This window comes from Chanos chanos, chromosome 1 (genome assembly GCF_902362185.1).
Source record: "Chanos chanos chromosome 1, fChaCha1.1, whole genome shotgun sequence".
Lineage (NCBI taxonomy): Eukaryota > Metazoa > Chordata > Actinopteri > Gonorynchiformes > Chanidae > Chanos > Chanos chanos.
Window position 1 is genome coordinate 14,188,253 of NC_044495.1, and position 20,963 is coordinate 14,209,215.

The following is a 20,963-nucleotide window of genomic DNA, read 5'->3' on the forward strand; positions in this document are numbered from 1 at the left end:
TTACTCAAGCCATTTTCATACAAACCAGTGAAACTTAAGTGGAGTACGACAGATGATGTTTGTTGGAAAAAAGAAAGTCTGAACCTAGTCTTTCTTCTCGTACAAATAACTGTCTTTAACACATCAGCCAAACCGCAAACCACATGTTCTTAGAAGTGGTGTCAATGAAATGACCCTTTGATAAGTTGATCCCTATTGCTTTGTGTACATGAAGGCATACTTAGTGCAACAGATATTCAAAGAAAGATGTTGTTCAAGGGCAGGCAATGAACCGACCTTCGTTTCAGCTCTGGGGGCAAGTTTGGCAGTACACCCTGAAACTGAGTGCCTCCAACTTCTTCACTCCACCTGACAGAGCTGTTGCTGCAAAGCCTGAGGGCAAACCGACAAAAAAACTAAAGAGAAAGTTCAAAGAGACGCAATAAAGGAGGTGTAACTGATGAGGGCCTTTTTTCCACACATCTGTCTGAGGTATGAGAAAGGAAAGATTGAGATCTCTGACCTTGTAACAGCCAACACAGCAAACATGGTCCTACCCGCTAAGAACTGACCCCAGGACCAGTTCTTCCTACGGAGAACGTTAGATGATGGGATAGTGAGCTGACCTAGGGTCAGTATGTCAGGTTGAGGTAGCATTGACTAAATCCCTCTTTCATTATCCGTCAGAAAATTCATGGCTGCTTTATACAAGACACTTAGATCTTGTTCAACCAAACATCAAGCCTCTGAATTAGTAGTTGAAGAAAATAGCTAATGTGTGAAATGACGGAGGTTATATTGTGACTTGGAGCAATCCCAGATGTCCTGGACATTTTAAACTATTAGATATTTTCCATTGCACTATGGTCTTGGAATCAAACTCAGCTATTGAACACAATCTTTGGTCTGTCCAGGCTTTTTTTTCCTCCTTCAAAACAATGCTAAATCGTTTGATAAATCACTCATATCTCATGCTTAATTTAGGCCAAATTGGCTTAACAGGGAAGGTTGAATCTCATCACAGCCTCCCAGGGTTAGAGTTTAGTCATTAATTTGACTCAATAGGAGAAACTCATTCTTTATTATTCACTCAATTGGCAAATCAGAGAAGCACATGATCTGGTGCTCACAGTTAATTAGACATGTATTCCTCCCTGAGACAAAAGCAACTGGAGAATGTCTTACGGGAGACATATTCGCTTTGTTTATTTCATAGCCAAGATGTCTGGTTCCCAAATGGACACTTGATAAAAAGCAGCCTATAGGCTGGCTATGAATGTTCATGACACTGAAGGGAAATTAATAAACAATAGGATTCAGTAGAGTTATCCGAGTAGGTTGGTTTGAGTTTGGCTACAGACACATGAACTGCACAATTAATGCCACAGTGGTCATGGGTATGAAAAAATTAAGGAATAGCTTCGTGAGCTTTTTTTCTTTTTGTAATATAAATATAACAAAGCTGGTTACATGTTTTAGCAAATGCATTGTGGAATGTTCAGGGCAATCAGTTCATTGAAATGCCTCAAGGCTAAAATTAATAAACAATTTGTTCAGGAACTCCCTAAGAGTTCCCCAGCTCCGGTCCTGAATGATTTAAACTGTTTCCCAGGGTAACATTCAGAGAAATTGACAAAGAGCGCTCCTTCTTGTGTTGTCTGATGGCTACTTTGCATGCCATTTGCATCTAAGCCATCAACTAGTTGACAGAGCCAGCAATCACAGTCTGAAAATGACCCTCTCTCTCTGCCCAAATATATCCTAACAATCCCCAAACCTCCATTTTATCTTATTTAGTCCAGCGATTGTATCACCTACTGTTCAAACAAAAGTCTTTATCTGTGAGTAAAACTCATAATTATATTTTTAAACTACTAAGTGCCAAACAATGAATAGAAATGCAGAGCTACTACACAGAGACTAAGAGTCATAAATGAATCTTTGACTTTCAAGAGGGATAGGGAGAGACAAAAAGAGCAAGCAAGAGAGAGGAGAGAGAGAGAGGGAAAGAAGAGAGAGAGTAAGATAAAGACACAGAGAGACAGAAACAGAAGGAGAAATGGAGAGAAACTCTCTGGATGGTTAATCAGTAAACACGTGTTTCTGCTTCGGTAGATCACAATTACTGTCAGGGATGTCCCAGTCATCTTATGACACACACTCACTGGCAAGAGAATTAGACTGAACTATAATTTGTGTTTACCCATCAATACCACAGCAATGTGAGTGTTTGCTTAAGTATCACCCTAAATGATACGTATGGGCCCACAGAAGGGCGTCAATGGCTTGCCTGTGGCCATAAGTATGATTTAAACTGACATCAGGTCATAAATACATTTGCATGCATGCAGAAATGTTTATGCTGCCTTGTTAAACAACAGGGGTAATTTTTCTGTTTTAAAGTTCAACAAATGCAGGGCTGAAATGTAAATTATTTCCTGAGCAATTAGGTGACACAGGAAAAGTAAACTTGTATGGTTCTGTTCGTGCAGATGTTGGCAGAGTGGGCTCTTCGCCAAATACAAAATCTGTTTCATTTGGATCTCCTTGGCACACAAAATAGTTGAAAACATAAGTCCTTATGTAACCTTTCCAGTATTTTTATTTGTCTTATTCAATCCAGCTGCTACTGAACACTACTGATCAATACTGAGTCACTACTAAGTTGTACCAAAGCACTACTGGACTACAACTGATCATCGAACCATAAATGAACATTGCTAAAGCAATACTGATCATCACTAACAACTGGTGCCAGCATGTGCTTCCTGTAACACAACAATACATTGCAGAGAAGATATACCCCCCCCCCCGTTCTGCTGATCTAGAATTGTCATTTCTCTCTCCTATCTTCAGTTCCCATCATGCCAGAGCCCCAGTGTCAGTCAAAGAAAAGAGAAGAAAAGACCGGCATATGTGTCTTTCTAAACACGCAAAGTCATCCAGCCACTCTCATCACACAGCTGTAATGACTCACACCATTTTAAGATTCACTAAAAACTGTATGGGACACACATTCCACCTGATCACCCCCAAATTGAACCTTTTTCCCAACAATGATTCATGAATGTTCGGATACATACAAGAATGTTAGGGTTCGTGAATGCTAGGATGTGTGCCGTCAGGACATGAGACTGTTAGAATATGTGAACGTTCACGTTAGTGGGTGTTAGCGTGTGTGGATGTTGTGAAACAAACTTTGAGGAACAGTATGAATCAGACTGAGCTTGAATGACTGGCTCAGCCTTACTACAGAATTTGCAGCAGCTGGTGCGGGTGTGTGCAGGCTTCTGTACCAACTCTAAACCTGTATCCTTAAGTTTCCTCTCCAACTTAGTCCCTTCTGTACCAACTCTAAACCTGTATCCTTAAGTTTCCTCTCCAACTTAGTCCCTCTTGAATGTCATGCGCTCTGCTATTTTCAGTCTTCAGGTATTTCACAAACACTGTTGACAGTAGTCATTAGCTGAGCTATGGCTAAAGTCCATTATGAGTGAATGGCGTTGTGTCCCGTTAGCCCCCCCCCCCCCCCCCCCCCCCCTCCGCTTTCTCCACTGGGCGTGTAATGCTGAACATATCCATTTCCATCATCTTGGGCAGTAAACTGCCTAATGTGGAAAAAGGTTGACCTTAATTTTCCATGCTCTGTTGGAGAACGTATTCTTGGAGCCATGCTGAAGCAGGGGCATGGCCGAGGTTCCTGAGGAGGCGCGTAGAAGGGATGGGTGTTAAGTGGAAGCAGAAGACAGCCCGGGACAGACGACCAGGTCAGATGAGAGACGGAGAGATGGGCCATGTATGGGGAAGAAGCCCTTCGCAGATTGTGTTACACACCCCCATCCATCATTGGTCAGATCTTCACAACTTTATACCAGGAGGGAAAAAAAAAAAATGTTCCAACCAAGGTCCACTGACAGAAGTCGAACAAAAACGGCTACCTACGCTACATCTCTGCACACTAAAGACATAAATGTCACAACTTATTTTTTAAAAACGTATTTTTTTTTTCATGTCAAAGATATATTAAACAGCTGTCTTCCTGTAAACACAGCAAGCCTCAAGGATGACTTAAAGATACGTTCAGAATTCTAATGATTATAGTGTTTAATTTGATTGAAAGCACCCTTAAAAATACAGTGACATGACGACAATTTCATCGTAATTGTGAAACTGCAAATGTTGTCCCGTTTTTCCTGTTTTCATTTGAATAGCCCTTGTATTTCCGTTGTACGTGTGTGTCCACCCATGTGTTGCTAAGTAGCTCTCTATTCACAGAAGTGCTTTGGCTGTTTACCATTGTGTTGATTTCAGCTGTGTTAGATGTTGAGTGAGGGAATGCCTAAATTGTACTGATGAGGAAAAAAACTTGTTTTTGGAAGAAGTATACTTGCCGCAAGCCCATGGCAGGGTCTCTTTTTCCTTGATCTAACTGGTGGCTCAAAACATCTTAAGCTTTGAATCTGTGCTTGCTCTTGCTATATTTCTCAAGGCCATGAGATCATCCAACACACATTTAATATCAGGGATGCATTAAAGCCTCAGTAAAGTCTTAACCAATACACAAGCATCTCAGTCACAGACTCTGTGTGATTTCAGAATGACATATGAAAGAGGATTTTAATTGATTTAATTATGGTTTGATTATAGCAGTTGATTAAGTGGCGCCCTGGATTTTGATGTGTATTTGACACTTGAACAACATCTTCTATTAGCACGCTAAAATCAAAGGGAGAAGTGGTCTGATATTATATAACAATGAAATCAGCTGAGATCTGTGGATTAGGAAAGCAGAAGTCTATGTTTAGGACTGAGCAGTAAAGGAGAGGTTCATCCTTTTTTTTGACATACTGTCATTAACATGGATGATTTTTCATATTCTGAAAAGCACTCAAAACTACACTGATTGATTTATCATTGACATAATGGCCCTGTCTTCAGTGAATTTCTTGTTAATATGAGGTTTTCTGTTTGATGTGCAATATTATAGTAACAATAATATATAATGATGTTGATATTATTCTCATTGGTTTTCATTTTGAGAGCAAATCATAAACTATTTTTTAATACTGGATGTAAAACTTGTTCTGTGTTCTGTTAACTCTTACAAGTTCCACATTTATATACTTTTTGGATTTCAAAATTCAAACAGCAAAAAAGCGTTGGTAAATATTGTTTTACTGTGTTCTCTCTCTCTCTCTCTCTCTCTCTCTCTCTCTCTCCCACTGATGTCAGTTGTGCTGACTGTACAGTATAGTGTTTCATCCAATAAAGGGCCATCAACACCAATATATCTTTTCATGACTACTGGAGAGAGACCACATTTAGGCCGTGGTGGGCTCTGTATGGTCTTTGGGGTATTTAGGTTAGAAACACCTCAAAAACGGCACCTTCTCAAAAACCAGCGTTGGACTAATCAAACACACTCACACGCACAAACACACATGCAGAGCTCCTCAACTTGACCAGAGCGTCTACTGAGGTGTTCCTACCTCCCAAACTGTGGATTGGCATCTTTAAGCATAAAGAATTCTTTCTAGTAGAATGAGTTGACAAATCTGTGTTCATGTATCGTGTGTGTGGTGTGGGGTCCGTGTCTGAAAGTGTGTCCAACACCATCAGTTATAAAGAAAGACTGTCATAAATGGGACGTCCAGGTGCTGATCTATGTTTCCGCTGTGAGACTCCTTAACATGAAGACTCGGTGTCAGTTGCTGTCGTTGGTGTTAAGCTCACTCCATCCAGCCAGGAGTGAGCCATACCACTCACTGAACCCCCCAAACTCCAAATGACATATGTGTTCGACTTGGGGGGTCAGTTCAGCACCAGAGAGAAAACAAACACCTGTCTATCAGCCCATGGTTCAGAGGAGGTCAAAAGGGTGTTCTGCCACACGGAAAGGACAAAGGGAGGGATTATTTAAACTCCAGCAGAGGGGTTTGTACTAAACAATTACATGTTGAGGCCTGTCATACCTCACTGGTGAATCATGGAGAAAAGATACTGAAATCATAGCCGATATTAAATGATACATTCCTAAGTTCTCAGGAGGGCTAAATGCATTTGGCTGATTTGACGCCAGATACGATGCTTGTAAAGTCCTGTCTGTTATAGATTATAGACTTATGCGGGCCTGAGGACAGAGTTTGTGTGTGTGTGTGTGTGTGTGTGTGTGTGTGTGTGTGTAATGTATTATGTTTATAACTAGTGGTTTTATTCAAGAATGTTTCCAGCTCTGTGCGTTTGTTCGTCTTGATACTGGTCTTGATTGAGTGAACTGGGAAAAACTGATGCTGCATCTGCTCTCACAGGCACTGGAAAACCAAAGCTAAAAAGTTTCTAAAAAAGCCTTTCTTAGGATATTTAAGCACAAAACAAAGTCTGATACTAATAAACATTTGGAAATACAGACATATTCTTGAAACATTTTCATGATGGATGAATTGGTGTATTAAGTCATATTGTAAACCACGGACAAATCACACTCCTGATGGAGGACCTAGTCAGTCAACTGAACTATATTGTTTTAAGTAAGCAGTGCCAATGTTGGATGACACACACACACACACACACACAGAAAATACATTGGCAATAATGCTGAGGCCAGTTTAACTTTGAGGTCTTACTGAAGCTCTTTGTTCATTCAAATAGTTTGATGTATTTTTCCATTTTGTCTCCACTGTGGGAAGAGACAAGTACCTCTGTGCTGGGCGTGCACTGCTCCAAACCTATTATGTGAACAGACACACACACACACACACACACACACATATGAATGCACACGCACACACACACACACACACACACACACACACACACACATACGCACACACACACACACACACACGCGTGCGCGCGCTCACACACACACACACACACACACACACACACACACACACAAAAGTGTGTGATAATGTGTGAATCTCAGTGACACAGTATGGTTAAGACTAAGGCTAACATCAGAATAAATCTTTTTTTTAATAGAGAGTCTATGCAAGCTGTATCTCAGCGAACATCATATTCACCTCAAATCAGGTTATTTCCCAGAGGCTGGGGGGAACAGAATTAGTTATCTATGTAATATAGCTCCAGTTTTCTTTCTTTTCCACAAGTGTCTGTTCAAAGTTTTCCCACACGTTAACACACAGCAACTAGAGTCTCCTCTAATATCCTCAGTCATAAGTGCTGCTGTCATGTTCAATAAGAGAAAATATGGACCTAACAGAGAAAGAGCACAGTCTGCTCCATGAAAGTCGTTGTTGCTTAAAGGGAAGAAAAAGAACAGAAATACACTTTTTTTTACAAATATGTTCTGTATTCTTTCACCTCAGCTTAGAGGGCTCAGCTGCAGGTCCCTCCAGAACAATATCAGCATTATGACTGTCTCTGAGCAGGGAGAAGCCAGCTGAGGACAAATAGCAAAAATGTAGGAGACTTTATTCTTCGTTTGGTTGCCTCTCGTCTAACATACTCGGTTTATCCCAGTTCCTCCCTCTGGTGGTGTCTTTTTTTCTCTCTCTCTCTTCTTACTGGTTTTCCTTAACCAAGATGATTACCTGCACCTGGGGAAAATTTAAGAGATCCTGACTTTTTTTTTTTTTTGGAACATCATGTTCTGTACCTCTCCCCTTTTTTTGGATGAGAAAGCAGTAAGAGCCCTGGAAGATTTTTATTTTTTTTATTTTCATTGTGATTATTGGTTTTCAGTTGTCGATTGTTTTGTTGGTTTTTTTGTCTTTCTTTTTGAGAAAGGGGGATTTATAATAGTTTTGTTTGTTTTTTGAGATCTGCAGAACTAATTCTATGTTCTATCATACTCTTTCCTTAATATGGTCTAGTGGTTTAGATTGTTCTATTTGTTTACTTACATGTATACATGTGAAAATAAAAGTAACCCTCTGATACATTGGCCTCGTTTTTCTTGATGGTTTTGTTTGCCACTTGGGGCACCATCCTGCCGGCCCAGCGGAGAGAAGGGCAGTGTTTTTGTGGGTGTAGCACCACCAAGAAATTTCTCAAAAGGGTCAATTGAAATGGAGCACTTAAGATTCCATGGCCATGCCTCCAAATGCGCTACAGAGGCTAAGTCACAATGAGGTCCCTACATTTGCAGAGCAACGATACTATTTGGATTTCTAATGGGTACACTTGAACTCTGACCCCTTGGTTAGCTCTCTGGTGGCGAAGAGGCATTCAGTCATTTTAACTCTGAGCAAATGAATGCAAATGGGGCCCTCCTGGGAGATTTGGCGCTGACAGGTCAATCCATTGGATTTTGTTACCCCTCTAAAATTGATTAAGGGTTGTCAGAGTTTGAGATGATGATGACTCAATGGTTGCAGAATGCCATCCATCATTAGGACACTGCTGCAGCTGCTTGGATTGTGTGACAATAAGTGAAAAACAGTCCAAAGGAGAAATCAGAGACTTCATTCAAATGTCCATACACGCACACACACACGCACACACACACACACACACAGACTCACACACATTCAAACACACCTACACTCAAATATGTAGACATGAATATACACACACAAATAAACACTATCATATAATAGCTTCTTACCTATTACAAGACAAATGATAAATCCACAAGCCAAGTGGAATACTCTCATAACTTTGATACAACGTCATAGGAGGACACTCTGAATTAGATATAACACCACTCTCCCTGTAGACAGTTTAACTCATTTAAATATTGCAATGATCTCAGTGGCGCGTAATACATTTTTGTGACTGTGATTCATCTTCACTAAGTGGCTCAACTGTTTGTCCACTTGAATCTTTTTAATTTGGTTTTCTGTTTTGCCATTTCTGAGGAGTGGCCTCGTTGTCATGCTGAACTTTTATAAGGAATCTTTGTGTGAAGATCTCAGATGCGGCCAGCAATATCCTCCTGATATTCATCTCTGAGTCATTCCAGATGCAGCAAACTCTATCAAATTGGAGCAGATTAACACTGTGCATTCATAACGAAGCTGGCAGTTCCAAAAATCCCTTCCCTACCCTGACAAAATGCTAGTAGAAGTTTCATCAAAGTGTCAAATCAAATTAATTACAAATGAACCTCTTTCAAGCAATGTCATCACCAATATCATTAATAAAATCCTCACTGTCAAGCACTAAGGTAGCCACAATGTGTTCAGTGACAATTCCTAAACACTATCTTAATTAATTAAAATCACATAAATTCATTCTAATACAAAAAAGACCTAAATGTTTTTATCTAAATATCTATAAACTTTAGACAAGTCGCTTTTTTAAACTTTAAACTTTTTAAAACTTAATCAAGCCAAATGGCATTAAGTACAATTATTAAACACTACAAACCAAAAGTATCCCAAAAATAGTCAAAAGTAACCCACACAACTGCATACATTTCCATGGTGATTTAAGAAAAAATCAGGGGAAGATCCCCTAATGTCAGGGTCAGCCAGTGCCAAGGGCCTGGAATGAGAGGAGAGAGGAGAGTCATAAGACAACCAGAGCCTCTTCTACCTAATTAGATTTACTGTGGACGAGAGGAGGGGTGCTATGCTAATGATTCAGAGTGCAACTTGCTAAAGTGCATGAATGTTTTTTCGGCTTTAAAATCATAGAGTGGAATGTGATAGGGCAGGTTCTGAAGAGTGACAATTGAACATACTGTAATTGTCAGAAAATGAAAAACCTACTTGACATATTTGTGTTCTGTAGAAAAGCTTACCTGACATCCATGTTTATGTGAATTGTTTGCTTGATGTGTTTGTTCACTCAAGAAATATAGTCTGTCTGTCATGACTGTGTATTGCTGGGATGATGCTCTCTTCATGTGATTTTTTAAATGGAGGCATAATCAACCCAAATGTATCTTACAATTTCAACTTTAACAAATAGAAATGCTTAGCTTAACATACAGCAAATAGGCAGAACTGTAAATAATAATGGAAGAATTTTTTAGCTCAGATGCAAATGTGCCGTAACTCAGCTTTATGGTTACCCCCTCCTCTCTTTCACACAGTCTCATAGTAACCTGGACTCCATGCAGTTCCTCAGTGAAAACTGGCATTTTCTTGTGCTTCTTTGCCTCAAAAGACTGTACTTTTTCTTCGCAAAGTTCACAAAGGTTTAGAGCTTTTCCACTGAATATTCAGTTTTTTTGGATGTCCTTTTTCTCTGAGCTAAGATCTTTTTTTTTCACAACCACAAAACCAACAGCAGTTCCAGTTGTGGTTATGGATTAATAGAATTGACTTGCATTAACATTTATTGTGGAGATGAGTTGTAGTTTAGTCCACCACTTGATCAGTCTTTACTTGGCATTTTCCAAGAAGATGTAAGATATCTGTTTCACAATTTTCAGTGCTATGCAATTTCCAGTGAATGGGGGAAATGTCCAGTTCAATGTGCTAGCCTTCCCAGTTGTGTTCTTTGGAGAGTATCTAATGGGGCTTGGTTGGTTTGGAGGAGATGAGGAGCAAGACAGAGAGAGCAGAGAGATACATAGATAGATAGATAGATAGAGAGAGAGAAAGAGGGAGAGAGAGAGAGAGAGAGAGAGAGAGAGAGAGAGAGCGAAGGGGAGATGGGGAGAGGGGGAGAGGGACGGGGGAGGGAGAGGGAGGGAGAGGGAGAGGGAGGGAGAGAGAGAGCAGAGAGATAGATAAATAGATAGATAGCTAGAGAGAGAGAGAGAGGAGAGGGGAGAGGGAGGGAGAGAGAGAGAGAGAGACAGACAGAGAGAGAGGGAGAGATATGTTTGCCAATTCTCTTTGGATGGTTTAAAACCTTCAGGGAATGAGGGATATTCAGGGAGGAAGGGAAAAAGTGTTGTTTCCAGACAGAAAATGAAAAAAGTGATGATACAGCATGGATGGGCTACAAAGAATGAATGAGACAAATTATATAAGACTGTTTTTATCCAAGAACTCTATTTAGTTAAGAAGGAATGCACACACTAGCTGCGCTAACACACACACATGCACTAACACACGCGCACGCACACACACACACACACACACATACACACGCACGCACACACACACAGAGGGATGGAGGGAGGGAGGGAGGGACAGAGAGAGAGAGAGAGAGAGAGAGAGAGAGAAAGAGAGAGACCGAGAGAGAGACAGAGAGACTTAAGGGCAGTAATATAGACACAATGAATTACTGCTAAACGACCAGCAACAAAAGTATCAAACCAAAGCCCCTGCAGAGCATTTTATGCCTTGTAATACTTTAAAGTCAATTTTTAAAATGTGGCAGTGTCTTTTAATAGCCCCGGCAAATGATAATCCCCGTCAAAATGAACATGTGCAAGGCGTCTAAATACCTACTGATACCTACCTAAATGAAAATGAATTTCAACATATTTTCTCCGTTCACGGGATGATTTTGCTGTACATGTGTGCGCAAAAGTGAAGTTTAAGAAATTGGAAGGATGCCATGTAACTCTCCAGAATTTAACGGCAAGGTGAAGCGCAGCCTGCACAGGCTGCGAATCCATTCAACCACGTAGACATGAGGAAGAGGGAAAGGGGAGTTACCGATTACGAGAGCGCAAGCCGTCCAAAAATTCCCTATGACTTCAGATCCAAGGAGGTGGTCAGATAAGCGGCAGCACGATTCAAACCGGAGTACTTGAACGCTGAGTCGCATCAGAGCTTCAGTAGCCTATTTGAAATCGCGTGGCTTACCGGACTTCTCAGTTCACTGGAACGCAACAACCATGAAACACTGCGCGTGGATTGTAAATAACCAGCAGCTCCGTAAACCAGCGGATTTGAGTATGCGTTAATCGAAAGCATAGTTATTTAAAAGGAGAAAAGGAGTCTGGACATTCTGTTTCATTCAGCCGCTCTATGCGTAGTTTACCTGTGAGTTACAGTATGAGAGACAGAGCTCGCTCTCTGAACTGGATTCGAGTCCGTTGACAAAGTTTTTTGGGACAAAGTTTTTTGGGGTCATTGCGTCAGTTAAACTCTTGAGCGTAGATGACTTTTGGGCGATTTGAGTCCTGTTGACTGTGTTCGGAGACAGATATTTGGAATCTCCATTCATATCGTTTCACATACTTTTTTTTCGTCTATAATTATGACCTGTGTGTGGATCTTGGTCTTTTCAGCGGCACTAGCCATCTCTCAGTTGCAGACGTGCGACAGTCACAAGGATGATAACACAGGTGGCAGGCACGAGGCTGCCGCACCTCGTGCAGCGTCCGAACAGCTGCGTGCGCAACTGAAAGGTCCATCACTGAGAACCATGGAAATGGGGTCTACCACTGACAAACTGACAAGTCATAGTCTCCAACAAAATAGACTCTCAGAGACTGTCTCGGAGATTAAATCTCCACAAAATGCCAAGAGCAGACTCGTAAATGTTGCAGCAATAGCTAGGGTTTCTCCACAGGACGAATGCGCCACTGTGCCCTTGAACAAGCCTCGCAGAGTACCACGACAACTGGGCAGAACTCAATCCGCACCTCAGAGAGCTCATACTGTCACCAGACAGAGTACACCCAGTCATGAGAGGAAATCCTCAGCCTCGAGGCGACTTGTTGGGTAAGGTACAACCCCCAATTACCTTATTTGTAAATATATAGCTCACACCTGATGATAATTGCAGTCCAGGTTTTTGCTTATTCTCAACACATGTTCTAGACCAGTTCTTATGTAGGTGTTTGCGAACTGGGTTTTGCATGTGGAAGCGTTTTGGGGTTAATTTAATAAATATGTATATATATATATTTTTACCTATTTTCTTTATTTTTTTTCATTTATTTTGCCAAAGGTAGGCACACTTCTCTGTTGGTTTGGAGGTCTGAGGAGTCACATATAGATGTTAGCAAAGCCCTTACCCCCTAAAAACCAATATTGGCAAAACATTTCAGCAGTACTCTCCAAGCTGCTGGTATTTGTAAACGTGTTGTTTGGTTTTCATGGTGGCCCCTTTTCTACCAGGCTCTTCAGGGATCATAGTGAAAGATTGATGGGGCAACCTACAGTATGCAGTGGTAAACATTCTTACCAGAAGAGAGTGTGGGACTATGCAGCTCAACTGGGAATCCTTTAAAATCATACTGACATCCCGACTGCTTTAAATACATGGCATGGAAGAGTGCAGGAACGTAGCACTGGGTAGGCTTTAGACTGACTGTGTCAGTAGGACATACTCTTGTGCTGTAGAGAAATTGCAAACTTCATGATGACTTTTTGCTGTGATGGCTATTTCACTGCTTCTGTGCTTGCTCCCTAAATTAGTGCTCTAGCATCTCCCTGTTTTAAGGAAAACTTAGGGGTGAACCCCTGTAGCTCTTGTGTCAGTCTTATTAATAGTTTGTTTTTGTTTTGCTCAGTTCACTGTGGTTCAGTGGCGTTTGGTCACCTGTTCTCTAATAAACAAATGAAAATTTCTTTCTTTCTTTCTTTCTTTCTTTCTTTCTTTCTTTCTTTCTTTCTTTCTTTCTTTCAACATGGTGATGTCAAAGGACTGGCAACATGGGATATTTACAGTAGTGTATGGGCCTATTCTTTAGAGGGAACATCTGACCCACATACAGGCTATTGTGTGTAGCTGCCCACGGGCCACTCCTGTAGTCCTGTGTGTATTTGTGTGAGTGTGTGTGTGTGTGCGCACGTGTGTGTGTATTTTTGGGGATGCTCAAAGCACACAACCATGTGGTTCTGTACAAAGCTCTGGCACATTTGTAAATTCACTTAGTGATCAGAAGCACCTGTTTCTCTGACAGCCCTCTCAAAAGTGAAAAAAAAAGAAAGTATCCGATCATTTTTCTTGGTTTGTAACTCCAAACAGATCCATCAGTAGTCCCCATGAATCCACCCATTCTTTGTTCTTTTCACTAAATCAACTGTCATGTGATGACCCCATTTTTCTGTCACATGGACAAAGAATTGTGCATGCACAAGGATAAATGTGTTTATCTGATAATTGTTATGAGGTCTTTTTTAAACACACTCTTTATTTAAATGTAATATACTCTCTCTCTCTCTCTCTCTCTCTCTCTTGCTCTTGCTCTTTCTGTCTCTGTCTGTCCCTCTCTGTCTAAGTGTGTGTGTGTGTGTGCTTTTGTATCATGCCTGGACAGGCTAACATGAATTTGGGGAATCGTATATATACATATATACGGCCTGTTCTGAATTTGAATTCTTTTTAATATTGTTTTGTGTGTGTGTGTGTGTGTGTGTGTGTGCGCCTGTGTGCGTGCGTGTGTGAGTGTGTGTGTGTTTGTGTGTGTGTGTGTGTGTGTATGTGTGTAGACTGTTTTGAAAGCAGTGTATGAATCAGTTGTTGCATATTGAATGGGAAAGGCAGATGATTCTGAGAAAAGAGATTATGTTGCATATCATTGCCCTGAATGGCCAGTAATTAGCCTGACGGCATGTCATGACAGTTTATTATTTGTGGATATAAGCTGTTCCCATCCAGGGCACCTGAACTGTCACAGTAGTCTAATGACAAAAGGCCTAGAACACGGTTCTGAATCAATGTTATGGAATACTCAGGTTGTCTTGTACTCTATGTCATAGAATTCCCCAAGTGTCTAAATCTCCAATAATTCAATACTTCATTCAGGTGGTCTTTTTTTGGATCGTTTTCTCAGTAATTTGGTTATCCTCTGGTTTCTCATTTTTCTTGGAATTTTTCAGCATCAATCAGTAGAAAGGTTGCCAGGTTTAGAAATGTAAGCTTCAACCAGCATCTGTAACCATGAGTGTGAATTTCCTGTAAAGGAGAGCATCATGAGTAGGTGTAAAAAAATGATCTGGGCAAATTCACTTTCTCTTTCATATGTTCTTTGGTCCTTCAACTTCAAATGAATCACCATATACAGGCAAATAATGTGAGTGAGTTTGCATGACACATTTCCTCTGAAAATTCCCACTCATTTGACTCATTCCAACCTCTCTCTCTCTCTTTCCCTTTCCATCCCTCTTAGACCTAGGCCTCTTTTTGCATGTAGTATTTCCACATCCCTATTATATTTGACTTTGAACCATGTGCCATACACCACTCACTGCACATCCAAACAGTCAGGATGAAGACCGCTGTGGAGTGTACCAAACACCCTTCTGTCTGGCACTCACTAGTCCACCTTTTTCCGCTTAGTTATATGATGCGCTGAGATTATCAGCCTTGTCTATGTGGCTTTAGAATTAACATTTGACTCCCTGGGCGTTTTCTATCCTGTGTTTGCCTTCCATTCAAAAGTAACTCACTCCCATCTAGAGTTTGGATCATAGGTCTATACAGGATGAACTATATTAAGTTATTCGGAATTTGAATGTCAGATGAACAGATGGTGATACTTGACAAACAATTACCTCTATTGTTTGGTTTTAATGAACTTGAATGCAACAATCCAGACATTGCCATTTGTTTGCAATATGATGTTCTGAGGTGCTATGAATTTATGTGATATCAAGCATGAGGTCGTATGTGTAACATGTACCACACATGTAGCCTAGAGAAAAAGTGTAAGAATCCTATTTTACATACAGTTTGTGCTATAAGATGTGAGCTATCACATAATTGAAATTTAGATTCGTATCCGTACTCTTAAATTGGGTTTAATTGCTCTAATTTGTTATGACAGGCTGAATAAGACACTGTGAGGCTGGTATAAATTCTTTATAAATGGCTATGTATGAGCCAAGGTCATGCCACATTACTTAGGTTGTTTTTAGGTTATATTAATGCCACAGTGTCTTTTCATGTGTCACAGACTGTCAGTCGAGCTATGCAGAGTGGCGCTTGCGGATAAAGTTATGTGAGGAATCCAGTTATTACCGTTTTAAACTTGTCACCCTTCATTTGTGTGGAGATTTATGCACTGCACAGGGGTACGTTTTCATATCCACTGGTGCTCCTCTCTCCGTCAGATAGACCTCAGAGTTCATTTTCACACACACACACACACACACACACACACACACACACACACCCATGCAGAGTGAGTGAGAGAGAGAGAGAGAGAGAGAGAGGGAGCTGGGGACATGAAGAACCACAGAGACAGATACAGTTACACACACAGGCTTGAAAAATGTTATTAAATCAAATACAATTATGTATACCTCTCAGAGGTGAGGTTCCTTCTCTGGCCCCTGTTGCAGTAAAGCAATCTGAAACCATAACAGCTCTCTCTCTATGAAAATCTTTAGCATGTTTGATTCTTTGGTCACAACTGAAATGTTAAGGTTTCAGTTTGCACTCTGAACACTGAGACCATTATGCCTTTATGAGTGATTGGAGCGCTGTTCATAACGTACTGGTTTATGTTGTTTATGGTGAGCAACTGTTTTTGTAACCCCTTTTTTCCCTTTAACTGCTACAGGCCACATGTGTGTGGGGGGCAACAGTGTTGTTCTGGATGGGCTGTCGCTCCAGGGACAAATCGCTGCATCAAACGTAAGTGCACTGTTCAGCTGACAGGGTAAATATAATAATCATTTCACTGGCTCATTTAAGTAAAACAGAAGATGTTGTCGCCATACACTGTTTTCCAAAAACATCTCCTCAAAGTTCAGAAATAATGCTGGGTGAGGAGTGTTTATCAGGGGAGAATCTGAAAATTATACCTCAAAAAAAAAAATTAATTATACCAAAAAAAAAAAAAATCTTTCACAGTTGGCAAAGGCTGACATCAATACACCAACACTGTTGTTATGGCTTACTGTAAGAATCAAAGGGAGGAAGTGTAAATGACTCAAACTATTGTTCAATACTGTTTATGCATTTAAGAGAATATTTTTTCGACTGCTAAATCAAATTTGATCATGTTTTCTTATATACCCTTATTGAAAAGTCCTAAAGTCACATGAGTGGCCAATCTAAAGAATTTAGAGCTGGGTAAAAAGGATTAATTTGTGTCGGTTAATTTCCATTCTCTTTGACACTCTCTTGGCTGTATTTGAGTAGTAACAGTATGGGGATTATCAAAATGACAGATGGAGGTTGGCTTATGCATATTTCTCATTTATCTCATGTACAAGGGCACAGCTTGACTTGGAGGTATTCCCATATTCCAATAGTCTGAAGACTTACCAGTTCAAAAAGTATGGATCTTCTGTTTGAACAAAAGCCTCTACTGTAAATGCAGTCCTCATGGCCTCTGTCCCTCTGAATGAACTTGTTCCAGAGGAATCCATGTCAACATTTACATTATTGTGCATGAAGGCATTTGCAACAGGTTTGAGTAAAATAGGTCATAGAAGAACAGGCGTATTGTTGGCTGTTCTTACAAAAAAAAAGGTTGCTCTCATTTATGTAAATGTATTTACTTGATTAATTTCTAGAGATGGTCTTCTCTGATGGAAAATGTCTCAGGTGGCTACACTGGGCAATTATTCTGACGTAGTGGGACCATAGTGTGTGTTTCTAGACTGTCGTTATGGCTACTGTTGTGATTGCCATGTTAGATTGAATATTCTCTTCCTGTTCAGTGTAAGCACAACAATTACCAGCCTTCAGGATTTGGCACACACACTTTTTCCTCCTGAAAGGAGAAGAAAAAAACTGACACAAGCTCCTAATTATGGGTGTAGCTCTACCAGTTCTTTTTTTGACCACTGCAATATTGGACACCTCAATTGCACTGTAGTGAAAAGCTAAATGGCTGATAAAATGGTGTGATGTTGGGTGAAGACTGTTAAAAAGGGTAATTTCAACAGAATGTTACCAATTTACAACTGTGGCTCAGTTTCTCTCTCTCCATGTTAGTATTTGGCATTTTGGGGACCTTTCAAGAGCCATCTGGTCCTAAGCCATATTTACAAAGTGCACTGACACTGGTTTGGGAACCGTAATGTGTCATAGTAATTAGCGCTGTGAATGACATAAAAAGGACAATATAAGCCTTGTAGGTTGTAGGCTACTGAGATTTCATGACTGGATTCCTTGATTTCCTGAAATTGTATTTTTCACAACTGCTAGCTGCTGTGAGCCAAAATGATAGATTCCAGAGGCTCAGGAAAAACAGGGGAAAGACAGAGAGAGAGAGAGAGAGAGAGAGAGAGAGAGTGAGTTTTACCTTTAGGTTTTACAAGCTCAGGGTGTGTAGGACAGACAGGGCTTTGCTTGAACATGTTACCCAGGGAGTGGAGGCTTTTAGCTTGGGCTGACCTGTGGGCTGCACCCAGCATAGAATATATTAGTTGCTATTGTCAGTTTTTCTCACACCGGGATATACACATTTACATATGATCTCTTTCTCTCTCTCTCTCTCTCTCTCTCTCTCTCTCTCTCTCTCTCTCTCCGTCTCTCCCACATACACCCACACACACACACACACACACACGCACACACACTCACACACGCACACACACACAGACACGCACACACACTCAATTAGTTTTAATTGAGAAATGTATTAGTGTTCATCTTGCCTCATAAACCCACATAAGGCTTAAATTTGCCTGCTGGTTTTGACTCTTGGAGAACTTTCAGTTCTTTTGTTTGGCTTGCGGTGGTTCTCACTGGTTACACCATCTAAATGCCTTCTATGTAACTTGTAAATTCCGGATAAAAACACATTAATACCATAGTCAGTCATGTTTAGAAGAGGATCAAAATGAAAAAGAGGAATTCATCTCTAATTAAAACCATTACAATGTAATGACTGAATGAACCATTTGTGGGTTGGTAGGATGTCTCCCCATCATCTCCATCTGGTCTCTCTTAAATGTTTTAGTTCTTACCCAGGTGTGACTTAATTCCACCATCTGGGCACTGGCCAGGCGCCAACACATCAGCCACAGTCTGACCTCTGATGGACTAGTACTTATGACCACCATGGAGAGAGAGATCACAACACTCACGCACATGCTTATGTACACACACAAACACACACACAGGCACACACACACACTCATTCACACACTCACACACACACACACATGCGCACGCACACACACACACATACAGAGAGAGAGAGAGAGAGAGAGAGAGAGAGGTAATCCACACCTGTGCTTGAACCCTCAGAGAGCAGACAGAGAAGGACACAGAAACACACAGGCACAAACTAACAGTCAGACGATTTTAGGGGGATTTAAGGTTGAGAAGAACAGAGGACACTTGAAAATGCTTAGTCACGGTGGGGAAAAGCGAAAGACCAAACGGCCAATGAGCCCATTTTTAAAAGCATCTTATGGGGGTACAGTGTACCTCCCAGAATTCTATATAGAAAAAAAAACTGGAGAGACATGTGATTAAAATGGTCTGCCTTAAATCAGTAGGGAGGATCCAATATCTGTGAGTTATGGGTCAACAACAGTACCGGGAACTAATACTAGAGAGAGAGAGAGAGAGAGAGAGAGAGAGAAAGAGAGAGATTATTTTATGGTATATTGAAGGTGGAGCCTGTCCGTGGTGTGTGCTGAACTGAACCAGACTTTGGATAATGTCTTAACCTCAAGTTGTTTGATGTTGAAATTTACAGTATTTCAAGACTTCAAAAAGAAGCAAAAGATGATGCAAAAGTCAAGCAATATTTGAGTTCATCAGTATGGTTACATCACTGTGGGATATCTGTTACCCTTCCTTTCCGCATGAATGAAAACCACCCTTCATTTTCAGAGTTTCTTTTATTGTGCTTTCATGTGGTAATATTCCCTGACACGAACTTCCGTCTGACGAAGTTTTTGTTTAATCAGCACAGCACACACATGAAAACATTGATCATAATTATCCATTTGTTTTCTGACATTGTGTCAGTGTAGGTGACATTTGCTTTGTTTCTGAAATCTGGAATAAACAACTTTAATATGGTTAGATACTAGGTTTCAGACACTGGAAACAGTCCACTTTTGAAGTGCTTTAATATGAAATTGTAAGACCCAATTATCGTTTGAAGGGTATCATTTGATGGCCAATTCATCTGTTGCCTTTCACTGAAGTGAGCCATCATAGATTCGATGCCTTAGGTATTTTTGTGCATTTTCTCGTTGCGTGTCTTAACCCTGAAGTCAGGCTTTAGTCTTGACCTTTTTTTTTTTATTTGTAAACAGTGGTAGGGTCAGGTCAGGCTGGCATTTTGGATTATCTTATGTTGATGTTTGATAATTACCAGATCTCCATATCTGCTTTGGAGAGATGCTGGCCATTTATGAAGCGATTTGAGATTACACATTGCAAGGAGTCCTCTCATCTTGACAGATTATCCCATGTTTGTGCATTCAGAAGCTCTCAACATCTTTTTTTGACAACATATTACATGGCACACAGAATCTGTCACTGCCAATGAATGTGCACACGTGGCTCTTTTTTAGAATAAGAGAAAGTCAAGTTAATATTGGCAACCGATTTCTTCCTAATCCACGTATGTCCATAATGTTTTGGACAGTTAAAAGTAATATTCTGTCTCCTGCTCCTATATATTGCATTACTGATCCACACAAGACTAAGTTATTACTGATACTACATCTACTCTACTCTACATCATTTGCTGGTAGGTGGGCACTTCTGAATCACATAATTCGGTGCACCCAGGTCTCGCTCAAAAGCAGGCTGGGTTTTAACCTTACTTTCCGTGCTTTCTACATCCTGTAAGAACAGTTAGAAAAGCACCGAACAAGTATGACTCACTTCATCTGGCCTTAAAGTAAACCACACATGAATCTTCTGAGTGACAAATGAAAAACAAGTGGCACTCCAGAATGGGATGCAGTGGCAGGTTAGCACCTACATTTGCATTAGAGTAAACAGACATTTTAAATTATTTTCTTGCTATTGAGGGAAAATGATTCTGATTTGAAAACCAAATTCTTTTGTGGCGAAGTTCACTTGATAATTCCACAGTCTTAAAACCATCTGGCCATGTTACCACACATACCCACTAAGTAATGATATGCTGTTTAATCTGTACAAATTAGACAGACATTGGCCATGCACTGAAAGCTTAACTCCTGGCATCCATACAACACTGACAGAGTCATTCTCCATTAGCGCCATGGGAACGGTGATTGTAGCGTCTAGACTTGACATTTTCTCAT

General features: G+C 40.5%; 1 protein-coding gene across 1 annotated transcript in view; it reads left to right on the forward strand.

Moving 5' to 3' along the window:
* Window positions 1-12,051: 12,051 nt before the first annotated feature.
* The window catches only part of LOC115804559 (latent-transforming growth factor beta-binding protein 2-like), a 94,074-nt gene continuing 85,162 nt past the window's right edge, over window positions 12,052-20,963 (forward strand). The window contains exons 1-2 of the mRNA XM_030765103.1: window positions 12,052-12,518; window positions 16,310-16,383. Coding sequence (XP_030620963.1) covers window positions 12,052-12,518; window positions 16,310-16,383 — 541 coding nt within the window. The remainder of the gene's footprint in view (window positions 12,519-16,309; window positions 16,384-20,963) is intronic.